The sequence below is a fragment of the Callithrix jacchus genome, chromosome 6 (assembly GCF_049354715.1).
Source record: "Callithrix jacchus isolate 240 chromosome 6, calJac240_pri, whole genome shotgun sequence".
Lineage (NCBI taxonomy): Eukaryota > Metazoa > Chordata > Mammalia > Primates > Cebidae > Callithrix > Callithrix jacchus.
This window is the reverse complement of record NC_133507.1, coordinates 61,444,053-61,467,488: the sequence shown is the minus strand read 5'-3', so window position 1 is coordinate 61,467,488 and position 23,436 is coordinate 61,444,053. Positions and strand designations below refer to the sequence as shown.

General features: G+C 39.0%; 1 protein-coding gene across 4 annotated transcripts in view; it reads right to left on the bottom strand.

Moving 5' to 3' along the window:
- The window catches only part of STK39 (serine/threonine kinase 39), a 316,648-nt gene that overhangs the window by 195,342 nt on the left and 97,870 nt on the right, over positions 1 to 23,436 (bottom strand). For all 4 annotated transcript variants that reach the window (XM_035304622.3, XM_035304624.3, XM_008998770.5 and 1 more), the window contains 5 exons: positions 16,035 to 16,144; positions 15,682 to 15,783; positions 13,524 to 13,657; positions 5,440 to 5,488; positions 5,272 to 5,337 (listed from right to left, as the gene is read on the bottom strand). In XM_035304622.3, coding sequence (XP_035160513.1) covers positions 5,272 to 5,337; positions 5,440 to 5,488; positions 13,524 to 13,657; positions 15,682 to 15,783; positions 16,035 to 16,144 — 461 coding nt within the window. The remainder of the gene's footprint in view (positions 1 to 5,271; positions 5,338 to 5,439; positions 5,489 to 13,523; positions 13,658 to 15,681; positions 15,784 to 16,034; positions 16,145 to 23,436) is intronic.

Below are 23,436 nucleotides of genomic sequence, written 5' to 3'. Positions count from 1 at the left end.
AGCACATCAGTGGATTCAGTGGGACCAAGGGCCTTCAATCCTTAGCATGAAACCTATCTTACAGCCTAATATAATAAATTCTGAGACCCGCAAATAACATCGCAGTCTTTCCACTTCAAAGTGGTTCCACCCAAAGATAGCAGTGATGTGACACCCTTTTCCTCCTGCTGATAATGACTAATCATTTCTTACTTAATTTCATGGTTAAGGAATTTCAAGCAATAATCCTCCAGTAAATCTACTTCCATAGAAACCACAGGCAACCATAAGAAGGGAAATAACTGTCTATTACATTTCTTCCTCCTCTTTTCCTCCTATGGCCAATATGCTTTTTGGCTAAGCAGTGAGCATTCAGACATTTGCATAGCTACAAGCCCCTTGCCCTCTGTCCTGCCATATGTGGGTTGTATTTTTTTATTTTTTATTTTTTGAGATGGAGTCTCGCTCTGTCATCCAGGCTGGAGTGCAGTGGCATGGTTTCAGCTCACTGCAACTTCCGCCTCCTGGGTTCAAGCGATTCTCCTGCTCAGCCTCCCAAGTAGCTGGGATTACAGGCATGTGCCACCATCCCTGGCTAATTTTGTATTTTTAGTAGAGACAGGGTTTCACCATGTTGGCCAGGCTGATCTTGAACTCCTCACCTCAAGTGATCTTCCCGTCTCAGCCTCCCAAATTGCTGGGATTACAGGCGTGAGCCACTGCTCCCAACCCCTAGGTTCGTTTTAGAAAGCCACAGAAAGCATATGAATATGAGTTTAAGTGTGAGTGTGGTGCCTCAAGCATGTTATCACTAATATAAAACTGAGACATCAGCCAACTCTGGGGGTTAAATGTTCCTACAGAAGATGCACACAGATTATGAGACTATCATTGTCAGCAAAGTAACACAAAACCAAACACCACATGTTCTTACTCGTAAGTGGCAGTTGAACAATGAGAACACATGGACACAGGGAGGGGAACATCACAGACAGACAGAGGCCTATCGTGGGGTGGGGGGCTAGAAGAGGGATAGCATTAGGAGAAATACCTAATGTAGACGATGGGTTGATGGTGCAGCAAACCACCATGGCACATGTATACCTATGTAACAAACTGCCTGTTCTGCACATGTACCTCAGAACTTAAAGTCTAATAAAATAAAAAGAGTTGATGTGAAACATGGGTAAATATAGCAGGATACTGTAAACTAGAAAGAAAAGGACATAACTGATTTTTATAATCAAAAAATAAAGACGATGCACACAGCCCTAAGCATTTACATTCAATGTTAACAGAACCACTGACTCCCTTCCCCACCTAGTGAATTCAGTACAGTAAAAGATGGAACACCACATGGTTAAGGTTTCAAACCCCAAAAGATGGCTGGAGACAGGCTCCTTAGAGTGTCACCGGAGAGGCAGTGATGGCTACGAAGCCTTTTATTCTCACGCACAAAGACAGTGAAAAGTTGGAAAAAAAAGTCATACAGCTACACTTAGCTCTGTTCTCATGGGTCATTATTAACATCTTCTCATTTAGAATATACAGAGTGTCTTGAGGTCCAGGAACATCCAATCTTATATTACCCTCCACCACATGCCTGGGGTTAGACAGAATTGCCATTTCACAGACAGGAAAATTAGAGCCAAAGAAAATCAAGATGATCCCTAAACAACACTGTCAGTAAAAAAACCCAGAATGGACCAAATATCCTGCCTGTAGAAAGAAAATAAATAATCTCCATTTCTACAATTACCACACACACCAAAAAAAAAAAAAAAAAATCTGTTTTGCATACTAAATTACCAAAGCAGCCATATCGATCTGTTTCTATTTTCTATTTTTTTATGATTTAGAGGAGTCAATCTAGATGAAGACTGGATCACCTATCCTCATGGAATTATGTGGCTCCCAACAAAAGCATCATATTTTGGCCACCCATGAGTACGATGGGCCTCTGGTTCTCTCCTAAAGGATAGCATTGGTGGGCTCCATGGGGCTTTCTAAGAACAGCCACAACACCAGCCCCTCTTCTCCTTTAAATATGAAAACTGTTCATATTAAAGAAAAATGCACATTAAAAATTATCTCAATGTTGGTGACCAGAAGAGAGGAAGGGAAGAGAATGCTGCTTATGACAGCAAATTTCTAATCAACATGGTTGCCTCCATGCCCAAGGGCCCTGCCCACAGGCCCAGTTGTCATTTAAACACTCATCTATTAATGGACTGTCTGTTTCTCTTTGAAAAACAGCAAACTGGTAAGACAAAAATCAATGGATCAACATCAAAGAGTAGTAGCCTCTGAGGAGCAATCTATACAACAGAAACCAGAGAAGCATCAACTGGGAGGCACCATAGTGAAGAGAAGAGCAGCAGAGATCTTAGTCAAGACAGTCCAACAGCAGATAGCATTAATAATGACTCCCCTGAACCAATTTTTAAACAAAAGTAACTTAACATTGGAACAACCTAAGACAAGCAGAGAATCCTACAACAAAGGTTTTCATTTCACTGCACGGGGTGATTAAAATAACATTTACTTACTAGCAGCCACGTCTGGATGAAAAGTTTCCCATATTTCCCATGGTTGTTTACCAGAATCACAAGCCAGAGCGGGGATCGGGGGAAGACTGCCCACTATTAACAGGAATCCTAGGAACACATGTATGTCAAGCATTCTGGGGGTTCAAATGAGTAAAAAACAGTTTCAAAGGGCTCTTCCTTGGCACATGATCATTCGGTCAGTAAACATTTGTGGGCACTTACTATGAACAAGAAATGTATCGTGATCAATGCTGTCCCAGGCAGTGTATGCCAAAGAACCTACAGGTGAGGGGTGGAATGTAGCTGATAACCCAATGTCTCATTAAAATTAGAATTATCATGGGAAAACAGCCAACACTATGAAACCAGAGAGCCAGGATAACATCAAAATAGGCTACTCTCTTTCCTCTAAGATACTTAAAGAACTGAGCTGCCATTCTCCCTTTACTCTTGTGTGACACTGAGCTGTGGGGCCACCTTGCATTTGAAGGGATGATGATGGAACAAACCCTGAGGTTTGTCTAAAAGCAAACAGCAAGTAAATGGCAGAAGACATGGTTGAAAAATCACATCTTATATAACTCTAGCTGCCTATTGTTTAAGACAGATGCAAACTGGGGTTTGGAATGCACAGCACACTAATATGTAATAAGCAAGATTTTAAAAGAAAAAAAATGAAGGTTACAGCCTGAACAGATTCTTCATTTTTTTCCCATTTCCAAAAGCTCCAAAGGAAAGTATGGGTTACACAGTGGGAACCACAGATGGTTCAGTTTGGCTGGAGGTTAGAATATAAGGCTGGAAGTTGAAATGGTGCCACAAATTCAAGGCTAAGGATTTTGGCCTCTATGAGACAGGAACTATTTTTTAAATTTCTATTTTTTCATTTATTTGCTCTTCTGGTTGTTTTGGCTTAATTTTAGAAACCACTTTTGAGCAATTAAGTGATGTGACCAGAAAGTTAATCTTGTAGAAATGCCTAAGAAAGAACAGAAAGGAGGAATGGAGGGAGAACAGTTAGAGATGTATTGTGATTATCAATAGTGGAGAAAATGGTTTCAACCAAAATAGCAAAGGGAAATTCAGAGAAGACATGGAGAGTACTTACATGGGAAAGAAAAGGAAGGGGAGGAGGGCTCACAGATAGTCCCAGTGTTCTGAAGCTGGGGATTCAGAAAGAAATACAGTGCACAGAAAGGTTAGGCCCGGGAGGGAAGGTGAGCCTTTTGTAGCCACTGTGATTGGGAGGCTGGCAGGCCACTTAACAAGGAGCTGGAGTGTGAGGCCAAAGCTGCAGAGAGAAAGCAGCCTGGAAAACACCTCTCAGGGACCAGCTAACAGGATGAGATCAGATGACACTTACAGCAAAAGAAGTGTGGACCCAAAAATAAGAAAAAGAAAGTCCTTTGAGGACACGCACTATACAAACTAATGGCTTTCAAGCAGCTTTCTCGACTCTGGCTGACATTTTCAATACTTGATCAAAAGACCCCATGCGAGACTCCACCTCTCCTGGGAATCTCTCCAGGCTCCTCTTTCAGTCTTTTGATAGGTGGCCTTAAACTCTGGTGGCCTCAAACTGAAGCTTTAGCTTTTCTGTGCTTCCCTGTCAGATATCCCACTGTGATGGACTGTCTGCTCCACACTCCCTGTCCCGAGACCAACCTGGGCTCATGTCTCCAAAGTCAACACATCAATCCTCCCCAACCACAGCCCAGAAACCAGCCCACCCCACAAAATTCTGCTGGCCCAGGAGAGAAGCTAAGATACCTTCACAGAGTGGGACATTTCTTAAAGTCCACTTGAAAAATCTGTTTAAAACAATTCTAAAGGATCAATGAATGCATTTTCTATGGAATATTTTAGAAAAGGCAATATCTGGAATTTCATATTTAGTTACACATACCTAGGCAAGGTGAGATGCAATCCCTAAAGCACATTTCTTTGCCATTTTTATTTATAGCACAGACAACACAGATTCATATCAGCTTTCTCTGGGGTGGGAAAGAACCTCCTTTTTAAAAAATATGTCACTATATACATATTTTAAATTATAAATAGCTAATATAATTTAAAAACCAAACTAAACCAAACCAGAGGTTAAATTTTATTAGGTTTCATACCACAGTGAAATCTGCAATTACAAATAAATAAGTCTCTGGAAAAATATATACATACATAAATACATATATACATGCCATTTTAGAAATCTAAAACCTAGAATGGAAAAATTTTCAGCTAATCATTACCATAATTAAGTTAACATAAGGTAAACTGAAAGAGGGACCATAGGTCTTTTATGAGGAAAGAATGATATCTCACAGCTATTCAAACCACCATTAAAAGTTGTGCTTTTTATCTTCATCGTTTCAAATCGTACTTAAAAAGTGATCATGCCTCTTCTGTAAAACCCACAGGAAAGATATTCAAGGATATTTTACTTCTCTATTATTCTCTATTATTTACTTCTCATCACATCTCCTCCTTTCTGACCTTCTCAAAGCAAAGCTGATAGAGGGAAAAATGAAATCATTTGAGATTCACATTATTCCCACACCCAAATATGTAACAACTAGCTGAGATAACAAAAACGCAAATGCAGTTATCTGAGTAATCACTAATGAGATAGCCTCTGAAAAGCATATCCTGCATATGTGGAAATCTTTTCCCAATTTTTCTATGGGTTTCATTTCCCTGGGGATTGGTTCCGACAGGGTCTTGAAGACTAATGAATGGCACTTACCTTTTTGGCTCTTTGGGCTATGTCTGGTGTTCTTGTAAGCAGCTTCTCAATCAGGTACTCTCTGTTCTGCAAAACAAATATTCCCAACAGTTTAACACCAAATATGATACTTATAAATTCACAGTGATTTCAAAATAGCAGATTTACTTGGGTTTTTAAGCATGTTACCTTGGCTTTCTGGAAGAATTTGCATTTTAAAAGTTCTGCTGCTGTGGGCCTGAAAGATCAATAATAAATTAGAGTTGAAACAATGACCACTTAATAAATGCACTGCCTTCATGAAACAACTTAACCTGAGACTATTTCTGGAAGACCAATTTCGGGAATAGCAAAACTAGAAACCAAATTAATCGTAGGCTGGCACCAAATAAAATAGTGCCAGTTTTCCAGTTCTTTCCAAACCCCTCCACTGCAAAACACGTAAACTCCTGTACATTAAGTGCTTGGGGCATAATCAATTTTCCATCCTTCATCCTTATACTAACTAAGTGAATTCAGTGCTTTGCAAAGGTGGCAGACTGACACATCTGTGAGCTAAATTTCTGTATTTTTTAAGAAACCGTACAAGCTGCAACAGGACCCTCTTAAAGAAAGTATAGTCGACTGTGCTCTGTGCTTAGTCAACTGTGCTCTGTCTTTCCCCAAGAGCAGCAGACACTGCAAGGGGTCCACACATCGGGTCCATGCTGTCTTGCCTGCTCAATAAACCTGTTTCAAGAGCATATGAACTGCGGTCTGCCAGGTGAAGGTAAATGTGATTGTGATTAATAAAATGCAAATTCATTTAGAAGCATTGCCAGATGGTGTGATTTTTTTTCCTCATGGTGTCATTCAACTTGCTTCTCTAGCCCGTATTTCCTGTAAACGCTAAGTTAAATAGGTCTGAAGGTTTGAAGAGGTTTAATTAAGCATTTGGGGCAAGAATACTTCATAGATGATGGCACAGACTTCTTAGAGCAGCACCTCAGAGGCAGGTCCTATTAGGTCATTCCACTGTTAGTGATGCTAAATTTAACCATCGGTCCCCAGGCACCAAATCTCTCCATTGTAAAGGTCATGTTTTCCCCCACTGCAATTAGCAAGTGTTCTGTTGGGTAATACTTTGACATTTTATGAATATTCTGTTCCTGAAAACCTTTCTGCTAATTGTGTTCATATGTTTGCCTTCAATAATGATTTCACAGGAAGTAGCAGAATACTGAGTTCCTACTTCTATCTTCCTTGTTTGCTGACTGACTTTCTTACATAAAGAATAGCTTCCTTCATCAATAGTCCCTTTATAAAAAGGCAGCCATGAAAAAAATTCAAATAACTACAGTGTAGTATGGTCAGCAAGACAACTGGCCTGATCTCTTTCAAAAAGTCAGTGCCACGATGGAAAAGGGGAGCTTGAAGGAACTATTCCAGACTCAACAGACTTTACAAAACATTGAAACCACATGTAACACACAGCCCTGGGCTAGATCCTGGGCTTGAGAAAGAAACTGCAGAACCTACAAAGGACATTTGGGAATAATTAGAGATGTGTGAATATGCTAAATATTAGATGATTTTAGAAACGTACTCTTCATTTTCTTAGGTGTGGAAAAGGACTGTGGGTGTGTAGAAACGTGTCCTTGTTTATAGGAAATGCAAGCTAAAATATTAAGTCTCTTACTTTCAAAGAGTTTAGCAAATAAAACAGATATCACAGTTACGAAAAATGTTAAGAACTGTTTAATCTAGGTGATGGGAGAGAAGTAAACATTCTACTACATTTTCACCTTTTCTATATGTTTTAAATGTTTCATAATAAGATATTGGGAGGAAAAGGAGGAGGGATGCATTATTGAGTATAATTAAGTATTATCTCAGGCAACAATTACCAAACACACAGACAATATTGTAGGAGGGTATGGGGCCAGGAAAGTTTAAAAGGAATCCTCATGCTTGAAACAACTGGAAACTGCTGCTTTGGAATCAGGAAGCTTCACTAAAATATTCCCAAGGATCAAACAAAAACATAAAAAGAATTAGAAAACATCATTAAGTGCATGAGTACACAAACTGCAAGTCTATAGGAGCCCTGGAAATTACTTCTGTGCAAAGAGTTTCTATTTAAATTATTACCGCTTTTTTCCTCAGATTTCAAGTGCAGCACTGGTTCCAGGTACCTGACAAAGAACCCTGGATCTCCATATCTACCCGCTAATTGCTCTGAGTAAATAAGGGTGTAAACAACAGATAGGCCACAAATCTGCACCTTCTTAAACAGGCCCTAGAACTAAACACTATAGCATAACTCTTTCACATGATTCAACTTTGGTTGTTATTTTGATGTATACGTTTCCTGATCACCAGGATGCTTTTGCCTCTAGCTACTCTAAGTGCATCCTTTCATTCTCTCAATAAATATTTACTAAGCACCCACTGTTTGGCAGGCATTATGCTAGGTGCTAGGCATACTACAGTGAAGATGGCAGACATAAACATACCTCTAACAACTCACAATCTACCAGGTAAGAGCAGAGTGTGCTGCGCAACTGCAAGTGGAGCCACAGCATATTCGAACACCTTGGAATCGTGTTTGGGAAGAAGGAAATGCGCTCCTGATGGAACAGGTAATAGAACCACTTTACAGTGGACTGAGAAATGCACCAAAATGCCATGCTTGGGAACCTCATAACATGGAACAACATTTTAAAAACTAAGAGGCATACAAGACAACTTGGATTTAATTTTTAAAATGTGAAAAGAACCCTAAGAAAATCAGAATGATGGAAAAACTCAAGGCCGCTGTTCTGTTTGAAGCCCTCATCATCTCTGGCTAATACAGTTAAATAAAGCAGCCCCCCAGCTAGTGTCTCACTACTTTTCCTTTGCTGTTTCCAACCCATCATCCACCATTCACACTGCTTCCCAAATTAGCATCTTATAAAAAAAATCGGATCCTCTTTTATCTATCCTGATGCATTTCAGTGGCCTGAGACAGAAGCAAGTCTTCTAGGCCCTGATTTCTCCATCCTCATCTCCTCACACCCCACAGAGCTGCCACCCTTCAACTGCAATGATGCTCTCACTCATCTCTTGCTCTTTTATGACAAAGCACACACTGCTTTTCTTGCTTCCAAATTTTTCATAACCAACTGGCACACCCTCGCTCATCAGTCAAGAGCCAATTTAAATGTCATCTTCAAAGATACCTCTCCCAGCTTCTGCAAGTAGAAGGCATTGCTCCCTACTGGCACTCATGTACCGTGCTACCCACACTCCCATCATGTATTTAGCTGTTCCCATGTCTCCCCCATCACCGCATTAGGCTACGAGCCCTTCCAAGGCAGGGACCTCATAGGATTTCTTTGTATGTTTCCAATACCTAGCACAGAACACAAACTGCTATAGCTCAATTTCATGCTATAATCAAATATGAGGGAAAGTGAGGCTAATAGACATTTGGACACAGCACTACAACTCCTGGAGCTACATTCAGTTAGCACCAAATCTAAGCATCTGTTCAATACAGTGGGGAACAGGAGAAAGACTTAATAAAAATAAGACTCATGCTAGCAAAAAAAGAGGACAGAGGAAGTGCCAACATGGGGAAGCAAAGTGCTCCCTGTCTCCTCTGCACCACACCCCACCACCACCAAAAACCCTCCTCCCCACACAAGAAGGGTCAAGTGTAGGATGATGTAGAGAGAAAGCTGGAAAGTGCCAGGGATACCTTGAGATATAGGGCTGGGAAAATACTTTGCCTTCTCCAGCAAGGATGCTATGGTAACCAAAAATGTAAAAGGGAAAAGCATGCTACAGAGAAAACTCCTTTCTCTGCACTCCACTAAACTCTCAGCCTTCATCAGTAAGTAGATGAAGTTGTTACAATAGATTATGTTGTAACAACAATGTATATATAGTAGATTATGTTGTTACAATAATGTACAACATACATTATTGTACAGAGAATAACTTATACAGAGAATAACTAAATAGCATATCAGAGGTTCCTCTTTGCTCAAAGAAGCTGAAGTATTTATATCGCTTTGGGGTAAAATCCTACATATGCCAAACTATTTCCATGAGAAAAAACAAAAAAATAGAACTGGAAGAAATTAAGAAAATGACACAAGGGCCAGGCGTAGTGGCTCACACCTGTAATCCCAGCACTTTGGGAGGCAAAGGCGGGTGGATCACTTGAGGTCAGGAATTCAAGACCAGCCTGGCCAACAAGGTGAAACCCTGTCTCTACTAAAAATACAATAATTAACCAGCTGTGATGGTGGTCTGTAATCCCAGTTACTCCGGAGGCTGAGGCAGGAGAATCACTTGAGCCTGGAGGCAGAGGTTTCAGTCAGCCAAGATCATGCCACTCCACTCCATCCCGGGCAACAAAGCAAGACTCAGTCGTAAAAAAAAGAAAATGACAGAGGGAAGACAGTGATAGAAAGTTTGAGAAAAGTTGAGGTGCCTGCTGCCCATTTGATTTTAGGGTTTTTGGTGTTTTATTTTATTCATTTATCTATTTTTATTTTATACCATAGCAACTACCAGTGCCTGGCTAATGTGGAACCACCAGTGCTGCCTACCTTTTAGCTGAGCACTACAGGAGGAAATTCTGTAAGCACAGTCACATCCAACACGGCCACTAGCACACATCAAAGAATTCAGCATAATGTAAGTACAAACACTGTTTTATGAGAAATGCTAAAATGTTACCAGCGACCAAAATAATGATCCAGGCTTTGAATGATGATTCAATTTTAAATCCTTAAAAACAATGCAGTAGTCTGCAAGTACCAACATTCTCAGAAGAAAATCTCTTAAAGGATTCAGCTAATACAGATGTATGAACCAAAGTCCATTGGGACTTAAAATAATTTTCAAAAGATTCAAGTTGAATATGATATAGTAACAATTTGCATGAGTAAGTTCCAACAGGCCTTTGACCTCAAGCAGAGCTGCTTTTCACCACTCCCTACAAAAGAAATATTCAAGTCACATTCCTTTCTCAAGGATTTATCAATGCAAGTTCAACCCCCTGGTTGCTCAAAAAAAAAAAACAAAAAAAAAAGTTGGTTCTTTTTACAGTTGCCATCCATACAAAACATGTAAGATTTAGGCTCTTTTATTTTTAAGAAATAGCAAGATTTTGCAAATATACGCAACCCTCTGTCTAGGCCAATGCAGAATACAGACTCAGATGAACCAAAGGGCTGTAACACCCCAACTCTCTCTTATAAGGAAAGTCCCATGAGCTCTCAAGGTTGACAAAAAACAAAGCCTACTCTCAGTGGCCTGTGAGTTGATGCATGTGAGTGAATCCGTCCTGGTCATTGTTTTCTCACAATATTTCTTCACTCATTGTTCACAAGGTACTCAGCAATACCAGGGTTTTGGCACCATTTCAGATTACAGGTAGATGATCTACACTTAGGCAACAGAAATAATAAAAAAATTAGCAAAAATTTTGCATTCATTCTTCATCCTACTTAAATCTGATTTCTGTTTATGAAACACTCTTCAATAGGTCCAAATTACCCCTAAATTTCAAGCTCCCAATGATCTCTAGTTGTTCAAAAAATGGTACTGAGTATATAATATAGACCAGACACTGGATCTAAAGATAAGTGGCACAGGTTCTTCTAAAAAAACTTACAAACTTTTGAGGAATTGGGGTGTTTAAATCAATAAGAGTACACAGTATATTGAGTGCTACAAAAGACATATTTTCAATATACTATAGTTATTGCATAAAGGTTCCAACAACTCCACTTGATTGGGAAAAAAAGGTCAAATAATGAATGACAATCTTAATCTCATGAGCACTCAGAGACTCCCTGGGCACTGTGCTATGTGCTTGAAGTGCTTTCTCTCTTCCCATCCCCATAGCGATGCTATGAAGTGGGTATTATTAGGCCCATTGTACAGACAAGAAAGCTGTCATGCAGATGATGATAAAACAGAGCTGGGAGTCCCACCCACAGGTACCTAACTCTAGGAAGATATGGCATCTGAACCAAGCATAGAAAGAGGAATAGAAAGGGGACAGAGGAAGGGCAAGAACTCTTGAATGGCAACAGCAAAGGCAGAAAATATTTGTGGTTTCCTTTATTATGGTGCAGCAATTCAATGTTTATTTATCAAACGACTCATGAATATATATGTTGAAATTGCATCCTACGTAAAAAGTAATCCAACAATATTGTTTTTCTCCATTCTTATATTTCATAGATTTTTGTCCCCAAACTCAACCTATATGTCTTTTCATTATAAAAAAGAGCCACCTGGGAAGTTGATGTGCCACTAACAGTCTACAGCAGTTTGGTATAGAGAACAACTGCACAACAGTGAGAACAGATTAGGTTATAAAAAAAGTATCTAAAATACCTTAAACGATTAATACTTTGTACATCAACAGTGTTTTTAAGAGACTAGTCTGAAGGAAAGGTTTGAACATTTTGAATATATGGCATATGACTCTCTTCTAAAGGATTTTTGTTGTTGTTATTTGTGGAATAGAAGGAACCTGATACTTAAGCTCATATAATGAATAAAACCCAGAAGGACTTTCAAGATTATTAAGAAATAAAAACGGTTTGTTAAATATAATGTATGTCAATCTAATTTGTTTTGACCAAATTGCATACAAATCCCCTAAAGAAATATACTATTATATCGTTAAGTACACTAACAATTCTACCCTACGGAACAATTTTCTTAAGAAGCTGGAATTCTGTGGCATTACAAATCACAACCACTAGGTGGAATCTCAATTACTGCCGTTCAAGATCAGGAAGACCATCAGTAATAACCCAGTACTAACTGGAAAGACAAGAACTCTTGCTGGGCTATGAAGGATAAAATTCTGTTTTCCTAAAGATACCAAAAAATTTTACTTGAATTTACACCATATTCAAGGGGAACATAAGCAAATGTTGTAAGATAAAATTAGAATGTAAGAGCATTTCACCCAAATGGACGTTAAAAATATAATCTCAATGAAAGATCAAAAAATTCTGGAAGGAAAACAATCCCTACAAATCAAATATAAATGGAAATGAGATGTTTACAAAGAAATAGTACATAGGTATGACAAAATAATCATCCCTTTTACAATAAATAATTCAACATAGCTAACAGCAAACAGTCTTCATTCCTGGCTCCATGAGAAACGTGACTGACACAGAAAAGAGGCAAAGCAAATTCAGTAAATGTAAAGGAATGAAGAGAGCAAAAAATGGGTACAATTATGAAACTGTGTTTAATCTAGAGAAGGCTTGCCTACTCACAGTAAGTTACTGTAGAAAGGTAAAAGGCTTAACGAGTTTCATAAAAATTTAAGATCAAAATAGACGAATCACTTCTAACAGCAGAGCCCTTCCCTGAAAAGTAAAGTTTTAGAAGAGAAGTCAGTTATTACGTTTTTAAATGTAAGGCTCAAATAGGATCCTCAGGTGAATTAGGGTAGACAGGAACTTCTCAGAGGCCTGTCCTGGTCTATGATAGGATAACGCCACATACAACCAAAGACCTACAAAGGGACATTACCCAGGCAACGCTGTTCATATAATTAACATTCTCCTCTAGGTGATAAACAACAGTGGGCTCCATGATCACTAACCAGGATATTTCTAAGTCACAGAAATTAGGAAGGAAGAAAGGAACTCAGAAAACAGACACACTACAGTGCAAGGCAATGACCAAGGAAAAATAGGAACACTAATGTTAACTTAAAGACATTTGCTTCTGTTTACATGATTAATCTTTCTAAGGTAAAAAAATCTCCTTAATCTTCTTTACTGATAATCTTTTAAACAGCACAAACAACTTGCTCTGCAACTAACAGGAAGCTCATGCAAAATTCAATAGCTCTGCCTAGTTTAGACTGGAGCTAGCAGGATATTCAAATCCTGAGAGGTCAGCTCAACCTACACAGTGCAGAATATTAGCTCAGCTTCTGAATGCATCACTGCCAATTTCTTTTGATTTGTTTTACTTCTTTTCCTGTGATGACAGAGCCCACACCTAACAAGCACAGTGAATCTTATTAACACCAAATTTTTTCCTCTGCCTCTTCTTCATTCTTCACCTACTTCTTTCCCTCTTGGACCCACACTGTCTTCCACTAACAGGCTGGAAATCTGGGAACCAGAGCAGGGTTTCCCAAACAAGAAAAATACCTTTCCAGTATCCTCACAAAGCCTTTCCCCGTCTACAAACAAAGCTTTATCATGACTCAAACCAGGTCATTATCTCATCCACTAAGTTTCACTTACCTTTTGGAAGGATCTTTCTGAAGACACAGTGAAAGTAATTTTCTAAAGGACTTGCCGTACTTTTTCATCATTTCTTTATCCTCTACCCCTGTTTCCAAAGTGGGTGGATCATTTTGCAAAGTCAACATTAACACCTGCAGCAGAAACAAACGTGAAGACAGAATCGCAGTGTAGCAATTGCCAAAATCTAGTTTTGAATTTTTCATAAAAGTATAAAAGACCATCCTTTATTAGATACAAAGTGCTTCCCCATGATTTTAACTTTGCAGAAATTGTGTATTCAAAGTATTCATTGCCACTGCAAATCTGTTCATGCTCCCTTTAATCTTTTTGTTATTCCATTGATAGAATTTACACAATTTACTCTCTGTGTTAAGAATGATCCCCAACAGAGCTTTCTGGGAACTGGTTCTTGTACTCCCTCAAGGAGCACGTAGCTCCAGCACAGGCTGGTTGGAAAAGTGGCTGGAGGAGGAGAGAGAGGGCCAGAGAGGCAGTGACTGTCCACATGTACAGGTCATTCATAAGTAAGGAACTGCCTGTACTCAAGGCTTCTGTAACACATTACTAGCTCTAAAAATAAAACCACAACATCCCAGAAGGTAACATGATTTCCTGTTTAAAAAAAATGAGAAAACATACAGAAAATTGCTAAAAGGCTTGGCAAAACTGAGAGAGCCAGACAATGAAGGATAGCCAGAATATAACTGAGTTGCTAAAAACTGTCATCAAATCCAAAGTCCTTGCTGCTTTTGGAGGGGGACAAAACAAAATAAAATACAGCTTTAAATCAAAAAGGTAAAAATTCCACTCTTTCACACTAACTTCAAAATTGTTTGCTTTAAAAAAAAAAAAAACAGAAGGTGTAGAAAACTACTAGCCTGTACAATGAATACACCTCATTAATGCATAAACTAGCCTTAATTTATGCAAATGCTATACATGTCAAGCCTCTTTTCAAACACTTTCAGATGTGTGAATAGATGAAGGATGAAAGTGACGGCTTATTGTTTGTGGAGGATAATTGCCAGTAGGAGAAACTGGGGGACTGGGAACTCTGAAGAAAGTCCTAGAGGACTCCAGGCTGGGACAAGCAAGTGCGACTTTTAATTCAGGTGGGGAACACTAAGGAGAGGCAAAAGAAAGAAAAACTGAATGAAAGAAAAAATCCTTCAGGGTTACTTCAGTGCTTTGTCTCCAAAAGGCCACTTCAACTGTTTATACTTCAATTTTAAATTTTCTGCTAGCACAGTCAGGTCTATGCATATACACGCACATACTCTAAAATCTTAACCATGCTAATAAATATAAAACAAAAAATGAACTACACTAAAACCTTAGTAGAGACTGTCTGTGGTTGACGAGATTATGGGTGATTGTTTCTCTTCTTTAGTCTGACTTGCACATCCAAACTTTCTACAGTAAGAATATATTACTTCTTTTAATCAGTAAAACTCACTTTTTATCCTTGGTTTAATAAATCCTCCTAAATTTTTCCAATAACCATGAAACAATCATAGACCATATTTTCTGTAAAACAGCATTATAATTTCACTAAAGTTTTCAGCCTCAAAACAAAATGCAGTTGGGTAATTACCCCTGATACCACTAACTCAGAACTAAGAGAAATAATGGGATATAGCCCAGTTAAAAGAATAGTAGAAACAAAAAAATAGCATCCAAAACACGTACTTCCTGAAAACACTGTGGCTCATTTATATCAGCTGAGTCACCAACATTGCACTACGAGAGCAGGGGTAAAAATGCTGTAGTCCACTTACAAAGGAAAAAAAAAAAGCCCTGAAAATCTGGGAAATCCATTTGCAGAGATGACATCACTATAATCTTTTCTGAGATTTTCTTTGGGAACCTGGAGTTGTTCTGCTATCAAAAGAGTAATGGCCAGCATTTGTCATAGCTATAACCTCCATCAACCAATCTGATCACATTATTTTCTCAACTCTGTGCTGAGACTATAAAGCAAGCTTCAAAGCTGGGAATGATGCTACTTTTGTCCTATTCTGTTCACTAAGAAAATCAGAAAACATTCAACTTGGCTGCATTTCTCCATTAATTCTCCTTGGGTCTAAGAAAAATAGAAAACAGATTCCATCCAATCACATTTCAACCCTGACATAGTATTTTCAATTGTAATTACTTTCATGGGAGGATACTTGTGATAAGGCGCTGCTCCTGTTGCTAATTCAATGGCAGTTATTCCAAAACTCCACATGTCAGCCTTGAAGTCATAGCCTCTCACCTAAGAAAGAAAGCAGGATAAAACACCATCATACAGCAGGCATGTTACACATCATCAAGTTCATATTATGTCAGAAATCCACAGCTGTTTATGTATAACTTTCACGTTAGTTTGCTAACTAGCTAGAAATTGATAATTAGATCTTAGTTACATGATGCATTCTACCAAAATGATGGATATAAATGAAATTAATGATCTGTATGATTGTACTGTGTCCATCAAAAAAGTCACTTCTTTTTTTTTTTTTTTACCTGTTCCATGACTTCAGGGGCCATCCAACATGGGGTGCCAACGAATGTTTTTCTTACTTTATTTCGGGTAACATCACCCCCTGTTGCTAAGAATGCACTTACCCCAAAATCTGAAAGGGAAAAAAAACAGCCTTATTTTATGTAAGACATTATGGCTTAGAAAGTGTGACTTTTTGAGCATGCCTCTTCTTTGTGAGTTTTACAGTGGTGATGAACTGTTCTGAACACGTCTACGGTGCTCTCTCGAGTACACACAAGGCAGACCTGCCCTCTGCCATCCCCTATACTTTGCAGAACACTATCACCAGTAATGGGCCACAAGCCTGCCAGTCTAAAAGCTTAGCATACAAATTTAAAGGGTCTTACTTTTAGCTGAGACATATAAAGATAAGATATATAAAGCCAACATGCCCAAGTTTGTCCATATCCAAAGAAGCTTAGTCAGCAAAGATTGATTTTCTGGACGATTTTCTTAAGTACAGATGCAATGGACTGTAGAAGCAAATCATATTTTTCTCAACACTCATTATATACCAGAAGTTCATTTCATGAGAAGATGAATTAATTAGGCACACTGTAGAGGTTGAACATCCCGAAACGACTGTGACCAAAAATGTTTTACATCTCGGATTTTTTCTAATTTTAAAATACATGCATTATACACTCAACGAGTTAAGTATCCCTCATTTGAAAACCAGAAATCTGAAATGTCCCAATGAACATTTCCTTTGAATGTCACTTCAGCATTCAAAAAGTTTCAGAATTTAGAGCATTTAGGATTCCAGATTTTCTGATTTAGGGATACTCAACCTATATATACATACAAGCATATGTGCAAAAATTCTATTTGTATGTACAATACACAGGAAATGCCTGGCGATTATTAATGTACTATTCTTGTTTTCATTTTTACATAACGGTTAAAAGTAGTTACTAAGTTAAAGTACCATCTACTCAAGACTAGTGTACCTATCAATGATAGCCAGGTCAAGTACTGCTAGATAGTGAGTGAGCTGGTAGGTAGTAATAAAAACAGGCAGTCAGCACCTCAAAACACCACAGCACACTGTGCAGTCTGAGCCCCTGCAAATCGATCTCATATACTTTTCCTTTGCTAGTCCCCTTTGTTGACTGTCAGGGTCACAGCAATTACCAAAAAACAACCTCAAGCATAAACCAAGGTCAAAATGTTCTGCTGTACGCCTATAAGGTTAGCTTATGCAATTGTGACTTAACAACACTGTAACTAGTTTCCTGAGTAGAAATATATTGAATGATGCATTTTATTTATATTTAAATTTACTTGTACTCCCAACAGGATTTCAACTACAAATAAAAGGAATGAAAATTGACAAGTGGAGTCTTTGTTCCAGCTGCTACTCTCATGTTCATGTTGAATAAAAGTATATATTTTAAACTGCTATATAATATAATATGCCTATATGTTTCCAACTCTAAAACCCTTTTAATTTTTGTACTGCAGCCAGAAAACTGAAGTCTTGTGAAAAGAAATCTCTGGAACCAGTCAGTCTCCTGTGGGTGCGAGAAGATACAGTTCATTCTCTCGGAAAAAAGTTAGGCGAATTAAAATATTTGTAAGCATCTACTATATCTGGCTGAAAAAAAATAAATGATAAAGCTTTTAGAGCTACTAATTTCAACCTAATTTATATTTCTAAAAAGAGGTTCAATAATGAATCCAATATTTCATTTTTATTAAAATTTTATAATATGAAATAAATACATATCATCTATAAATTAAGGATATGGGTAAAAGCTGCTTTAAGGAAAAATTGATTCTTTAAATGCAATTGAAGCAACTCTGTGCCCTAACGTCTTCCTAAAAGACATAATCCAGGTAAAAATCCATAGTTAACATTAGATATATTTACAATTCCTTAAAAATGCTACTTGCTTACATTGCACATTTTAAAAAGCTAGAAAAACAGTTGAAAAAGATGCAGAGTAGCAATTTATTATTGACAAGACCCTTTCAATATATCAGTCATGATTCACATATTTATTCAGAGCCTCCACTTTGAACACTCAGTTTTAACATCATAAACAGATGGTTAAATGTCTTTAAAACTCATATCAAAAATTTCAGGAGCACATCTGCTCACTCTACGACTACAGAATAAATCCACAATTTGCTCCAATGTATGGCTAACATGCATATAGAAAGATTTATGTGTACTCAGTAACAAAACATTTTGACCAACATGTGCTTACATTATATAAACAAAAAATTGGTATATTCTGTTGAGATAGCTTGCATATGACAGTTAGAATGGGGTGGCAGAACAGTGACAGCGAAAGCCATCTTAGTCTCCTAAGGAGTACATCTATACAGCCAACGAGAATGGCTCCAGATACACTTAGGTTCAAAACCATGGACATTTTTCTAGCAACATGGAATCAAAGTCTACAAATAAAGTTAGCCAGTCCATCTCCCCGCCTCCAGGAATAACTGGAGGATATGGGTAAAAGCTGCTTTAAGAAAAACAACAACAGCAACAACAAAGAATGCTGCCATCCTAATAATGAAAAGGCTCTAACATCTTCTGAATCCATCCACTTCTTTGCTTTTCCACAGCCGCTGCCTTCGTTTAAGCCACTTCTTGCCAAGATTTCTGCAGCAGCCTCCAAAGTCCCCATCTCCCTTCTTTCCCCAGACCCAGGCCCCAGCAACCAGGCCTTGCTATGTCACAGGCCTGAGCCCTCCTAAAAAGTCTTTCAGGCCAGGCATGGTGACTCACGCCTGTAATCCCAGCACTTTGGGAGAACAAGGTAGGCAAATCATGAGTTCAGGAGTTGGAGACCATCCTGGCCAACGTAATGAAATGCTGTCTCTACCAAAAAATACAAAAAATTAGCCAGGCATGGTGGTGCATGCCTGTAGTCCCAGCTACTCAAGAGGCTGAGGCAGGAGAATTGCTTGAACCCAGGAGGCAGAGGTTGAGGCTGCAGTGAGATCATGCCACCGCACTCCAGCTTGGTGACAGAGTAAGGCTCCATCTCAAAAATAAATTAATAAATAGTCTTTCAAGGCTCCCTGTCCTCTCAGGAAAAAGCCAAAATCCTTCAGCGTAACATGTAAACCTGACTCCCCTTTCCTCTTCTGCCCTACGTATATCACTACTCCTCTCAGATTCAGAGTAAGCTCCAGCCTACTGACCAACTTACTTTTTATTCCCTGACCCCAGCACCTCCTTGGCCTCACCAGCGTTGCCTTTGCACATGATGCTTCGTCATCTAGGTACATCATCCCTCCACGCTGAATAGGAGCACCAGCAGAGGGCTTTCTGTATGACCTTGTTAATGACAGAGCATCTCCGGCACCATGGCTGGCTCCTGATGAGTAGTCTGATGTGCATCCATCACCTTTGCATAATTTGGCACGAGTGATTTAAGTAACATTGGCCATGGTCTTATTTTGATGTGTGAATGCTACTAAGCCTTGAGGAGGGTCTGCAGGTATGGTTATCTGGTTTGGAAAGTGGCAGATCTACTAGGAAACACCACAGGACTAAAGGGCAAGAGCTAAGTGTTGACAGTGATTAGGACTAAGGCTAGACTATTACTCAATTGTATGACTCCAGAAAGGGACTTAAACTTTCTAGGCCTTATTGGAATTCTTATCTAGGCCTATTTTTATTTATTTTATTTTTTTGAGACAGGGTCTCACTCTTCACCTAAGATGGAGTACAGTGGCATGATCATGGCTCACAGCATCCTTAACCTTCCATGCTCAAGTGATCCTCCTACCTTGACCTCCCAAGTAGCTATGACTATAGGCATAGGCTACCATACCTCCTAATTTATTTTCATTTTCTGTAGAGATGGGATCTCTCTATGTTGCCCAGGCTGGTCTCAAACTCTTGCGCTCAAGCAATCATCTGTCTCAGCCTCCCAAGCTGCTGGAATTATAAGCATGAGTCACCATGCCCAGGTCCTATTTTTATATTACTTTCATATTTATAAGACTCATTTTTTTTTACCATATATGAATATTCTTTATGACAACTGTTAGGTAGATCAATAAGCCACTATCTGCTGTCTTTTCATAAATAAGGCAAGTAGGCTGAGGGGATAAGCATAAACACTTCGGAGTGGCAGAGATAAAATAGGAGAAAGACATGTTTGTTGAATTTAACAATATTTGTCAGACATGATGGTTCATTAGGTGGGTGTGGTGACATGCGCCTGTAATCTCAGCTAGTTGGGAGGATGAAATGAGAGAATCACCAGAAACCGGGAGGTCACGGATGCAGTAAGCTGTGATTGTGTCACTGCACTCCAGTCTGGCCAACAGAGTGAGCCTCTGTCTCAAAATAAAATTTAAAAAAGCATATTCCCACCTAAGTAGGAAGATATGATATGAAAATAATAAACAAGAAAACAACATGTGAAATCAAATGCAATGTGTAAAATGAACTACTACGTTGTCTGCATAGAAGCAGAGGAGCTATAACCGTAACGGTCATGGAAGACTATCTCCAAAGTGGGCCCTGGAGGCAGTCTTGAAGATGAGGTGAAGATTCAGATGAGCAAGCCCAACAGGATACAAATTCCAGACAAAGAAACGGCATAAGCAAAGCACGCATGTCTGTGCTTACTCGAGGAGTGACCCTCCTCAAGTCTGATGACTACTCACCTTGATACTCAGTCTCTGTGATGCGAGACTTTAGGGAGTGCTGGGCCCCATGTGACGCCCTGGAGCCCACTGTCAGCAACCTCCCACCAAGGTCCAAGGCAGGCCCCTGCTGCTTGGCACCAGAAGAAAGTTGACACAGAGAAATGTAGACCCAGGATTGCTGGATCTCCCAGTTTTCCCAGGGAAGCCAAACACTGGAATCTTTATGAAAAAGCTCCCTTTCTTGTTGTTGTCAACAAATTCATTTTTTAAAAAAACGAAAAGCGATTTCTCCCACCTAATTTAGTCCACAAAACTAGTCTACCAACTGTGTGTTTATAATGCCTAAAATTTACCTGATATACTTCACCATATGCCATGTGATGTTATGTTTATGATACCACAACCTAGGTGGTCAGCTGGCATTCTAACCAAGAATGCCTAGTGCTGAGGAGTTTTGACAGCACTTGACTCAGGATGCCAGAGGCAGCTGGTGGAAGTATTTCTATTATCCAGATCTAAATACAGATGAGTATAAGCCAGGTGACAGACTGTCCAAAAGGGTTATTATTAGGGAAAACAGTGACCTGTTGGGAGGTATGATACATGTTAGAAATCGGCTTTCACTGCTGAAAATAAAGGTTCTTAGCACACAGAGAGTGGCTAAAACATTTCAGAATACTTTGCATGAACAGCATAAAATAATCTCAACCCTTGCATGAACAGAATAAAACAATCCATCCAGTCCAACTATAGACTATACTCATAACCAGTTCTGTGGAGGTTGGATTCCTAATAGCAAGTATAAGGATAATACAAAAATTGCATCTGGAATCTTGGCATGTCTTCCTCTAATGAATTTTTCATTCACCTATGAGAAGAAAGAACAGGGATTTCCTTGAGCTTACAGAACGAATTGTGAGAACTGTTTAGGGGCTTGCTTGCTAATGAATGGCAAAATTTGCTCTGAAACTTGATTTCTCTAAAACCTGTAAGGGAGGCTGTGGGTGAATATCCAACCCTCACCTACCTCAAACTTCTACAGTACCTGCTATTCTCTTTGAAAAGGAACCTGAGTTGTGCATGAACAACACTGACTTAGGTCAATTTAATCTTTGATTAGAGAGTAATGGGATCACTGTTTGAGAGTTCAGAGCTTCCTAAAACATAGCTACAAGGAGTTAATAGAGACACTGATGCCTAAGTGGCCAGTTGGGAGTCTGAAGCAATAGGATCTCCCGTAACTTCAGGTTCTTTCCTATAAGCAGCTTCTTTTCCACAAGGGCCATGATTTTTAAAAGCAGGGACGTACTGGGTGAGATTGTCAAGGTGCCCAACCAACTACAGAGTCTAAGCATCAGGTAAGGGAACTTGTACTTGATTCAATTAACAGCTGTTGTTCCCCCTCTCACTAGAGAAGAACATTTGGCAAAGGTGACCATGCAGGGATGCTCAGGAAAGGAAAAAGACTAGAAGCAGGGAAGACCACGACCACAGGCCAGGAGTAAAATCAACAGAGCCTGTATATGAATAGAGAGGTTGGAAATGGAGAGGATTAGACAAATTCTTAAGAAAAGATAATGATTTAGTAGATATTGAAATTAAGAAAAGAGGAAGGAATAAAAAAGATCAGATGACTTGCCAAGGAACATACAGCAAGTTATTGAAGGTCTGAATAAAATCCAGTCCTTCAGAAAGGAGTCAGCAACTTAGCCCTAGTCTCCTTTTCTCGAAAGTTCAGTGTATTTTTTCTTTATTGAAAAGGAAATGCAAAATGGAATAATGGGGTTAAGATTCCACAACTCCTAAGCTCTTCTCTGAGTAAAGAGCATGTTGTGATTACCCAACACAGAAAAACTGGTTTGAGGTTCACTGGTTAATCCTAAATGTCATATTTATATCATCAAAACCAATCCCTTTATAATTTGGTTTGATTCCCAGTTGTTATTTTTTTCTCATGAGAGACTCTCAAGACTTGACTGACAAAAATGAAATGTTCTTCTAAACACCCATTTTCAGGGCTGCCAGCATCCGGCCTTCTCGAGTCCCACAGGTTTCCTTAAAATGTTATACCACCAACGTTGGATGATTCAAGAAGTACATTTTGACTTCAATTATGCAAGCTGTATAATAATGAGTAGAAAACAGAAGCAAATATTTTCCTAATTATGTTGGGAACAGACTAAAGAGAGTTGTTGTTTTTTAACCACGTATTTCCTTATTTTCATATTATTTTTGTACTAGGATGTGTGCCAGCGGTACAGCACCCACTTATGACTGGTACAGATGGGTATGCACAATTGTGTACATGCACGGTGTGGGTTTAGACACCATGGGCTAACAGAGTTTTGATTCAGACACAACCCTGGGCTTTTAGTGAGAGCTAGCATGGGAAAATACATTAACTTAAATAGAATGACGATGACATGACCTGAACAAGGCGAATACAAGAAACATGCTAATGGGCCCAGTATACTATACTCAGCACTAAAGGCACCATATTCTGCTGCTAATTCCCAGAGCCCTTTCTCCCAATTTTCTTGGTGAGAAAAGAAAAACACAGACCAGAGAAAGTCAGGGCTTTAGCAGTTACAGAATCAGAGGCATGCCTCTTCCAACTGCAATCCAGCCTTACTTACTACATCCAGATTAAACTTCCTAAAGTGCAGTTTCTGATCATAGCACTCTCTAGTCAAAATCCTTCTCCCTCCACGGCATTTGAGAGTAACAAGAAAGCTCATTCTAGGCCATAATTCAGTATTTATA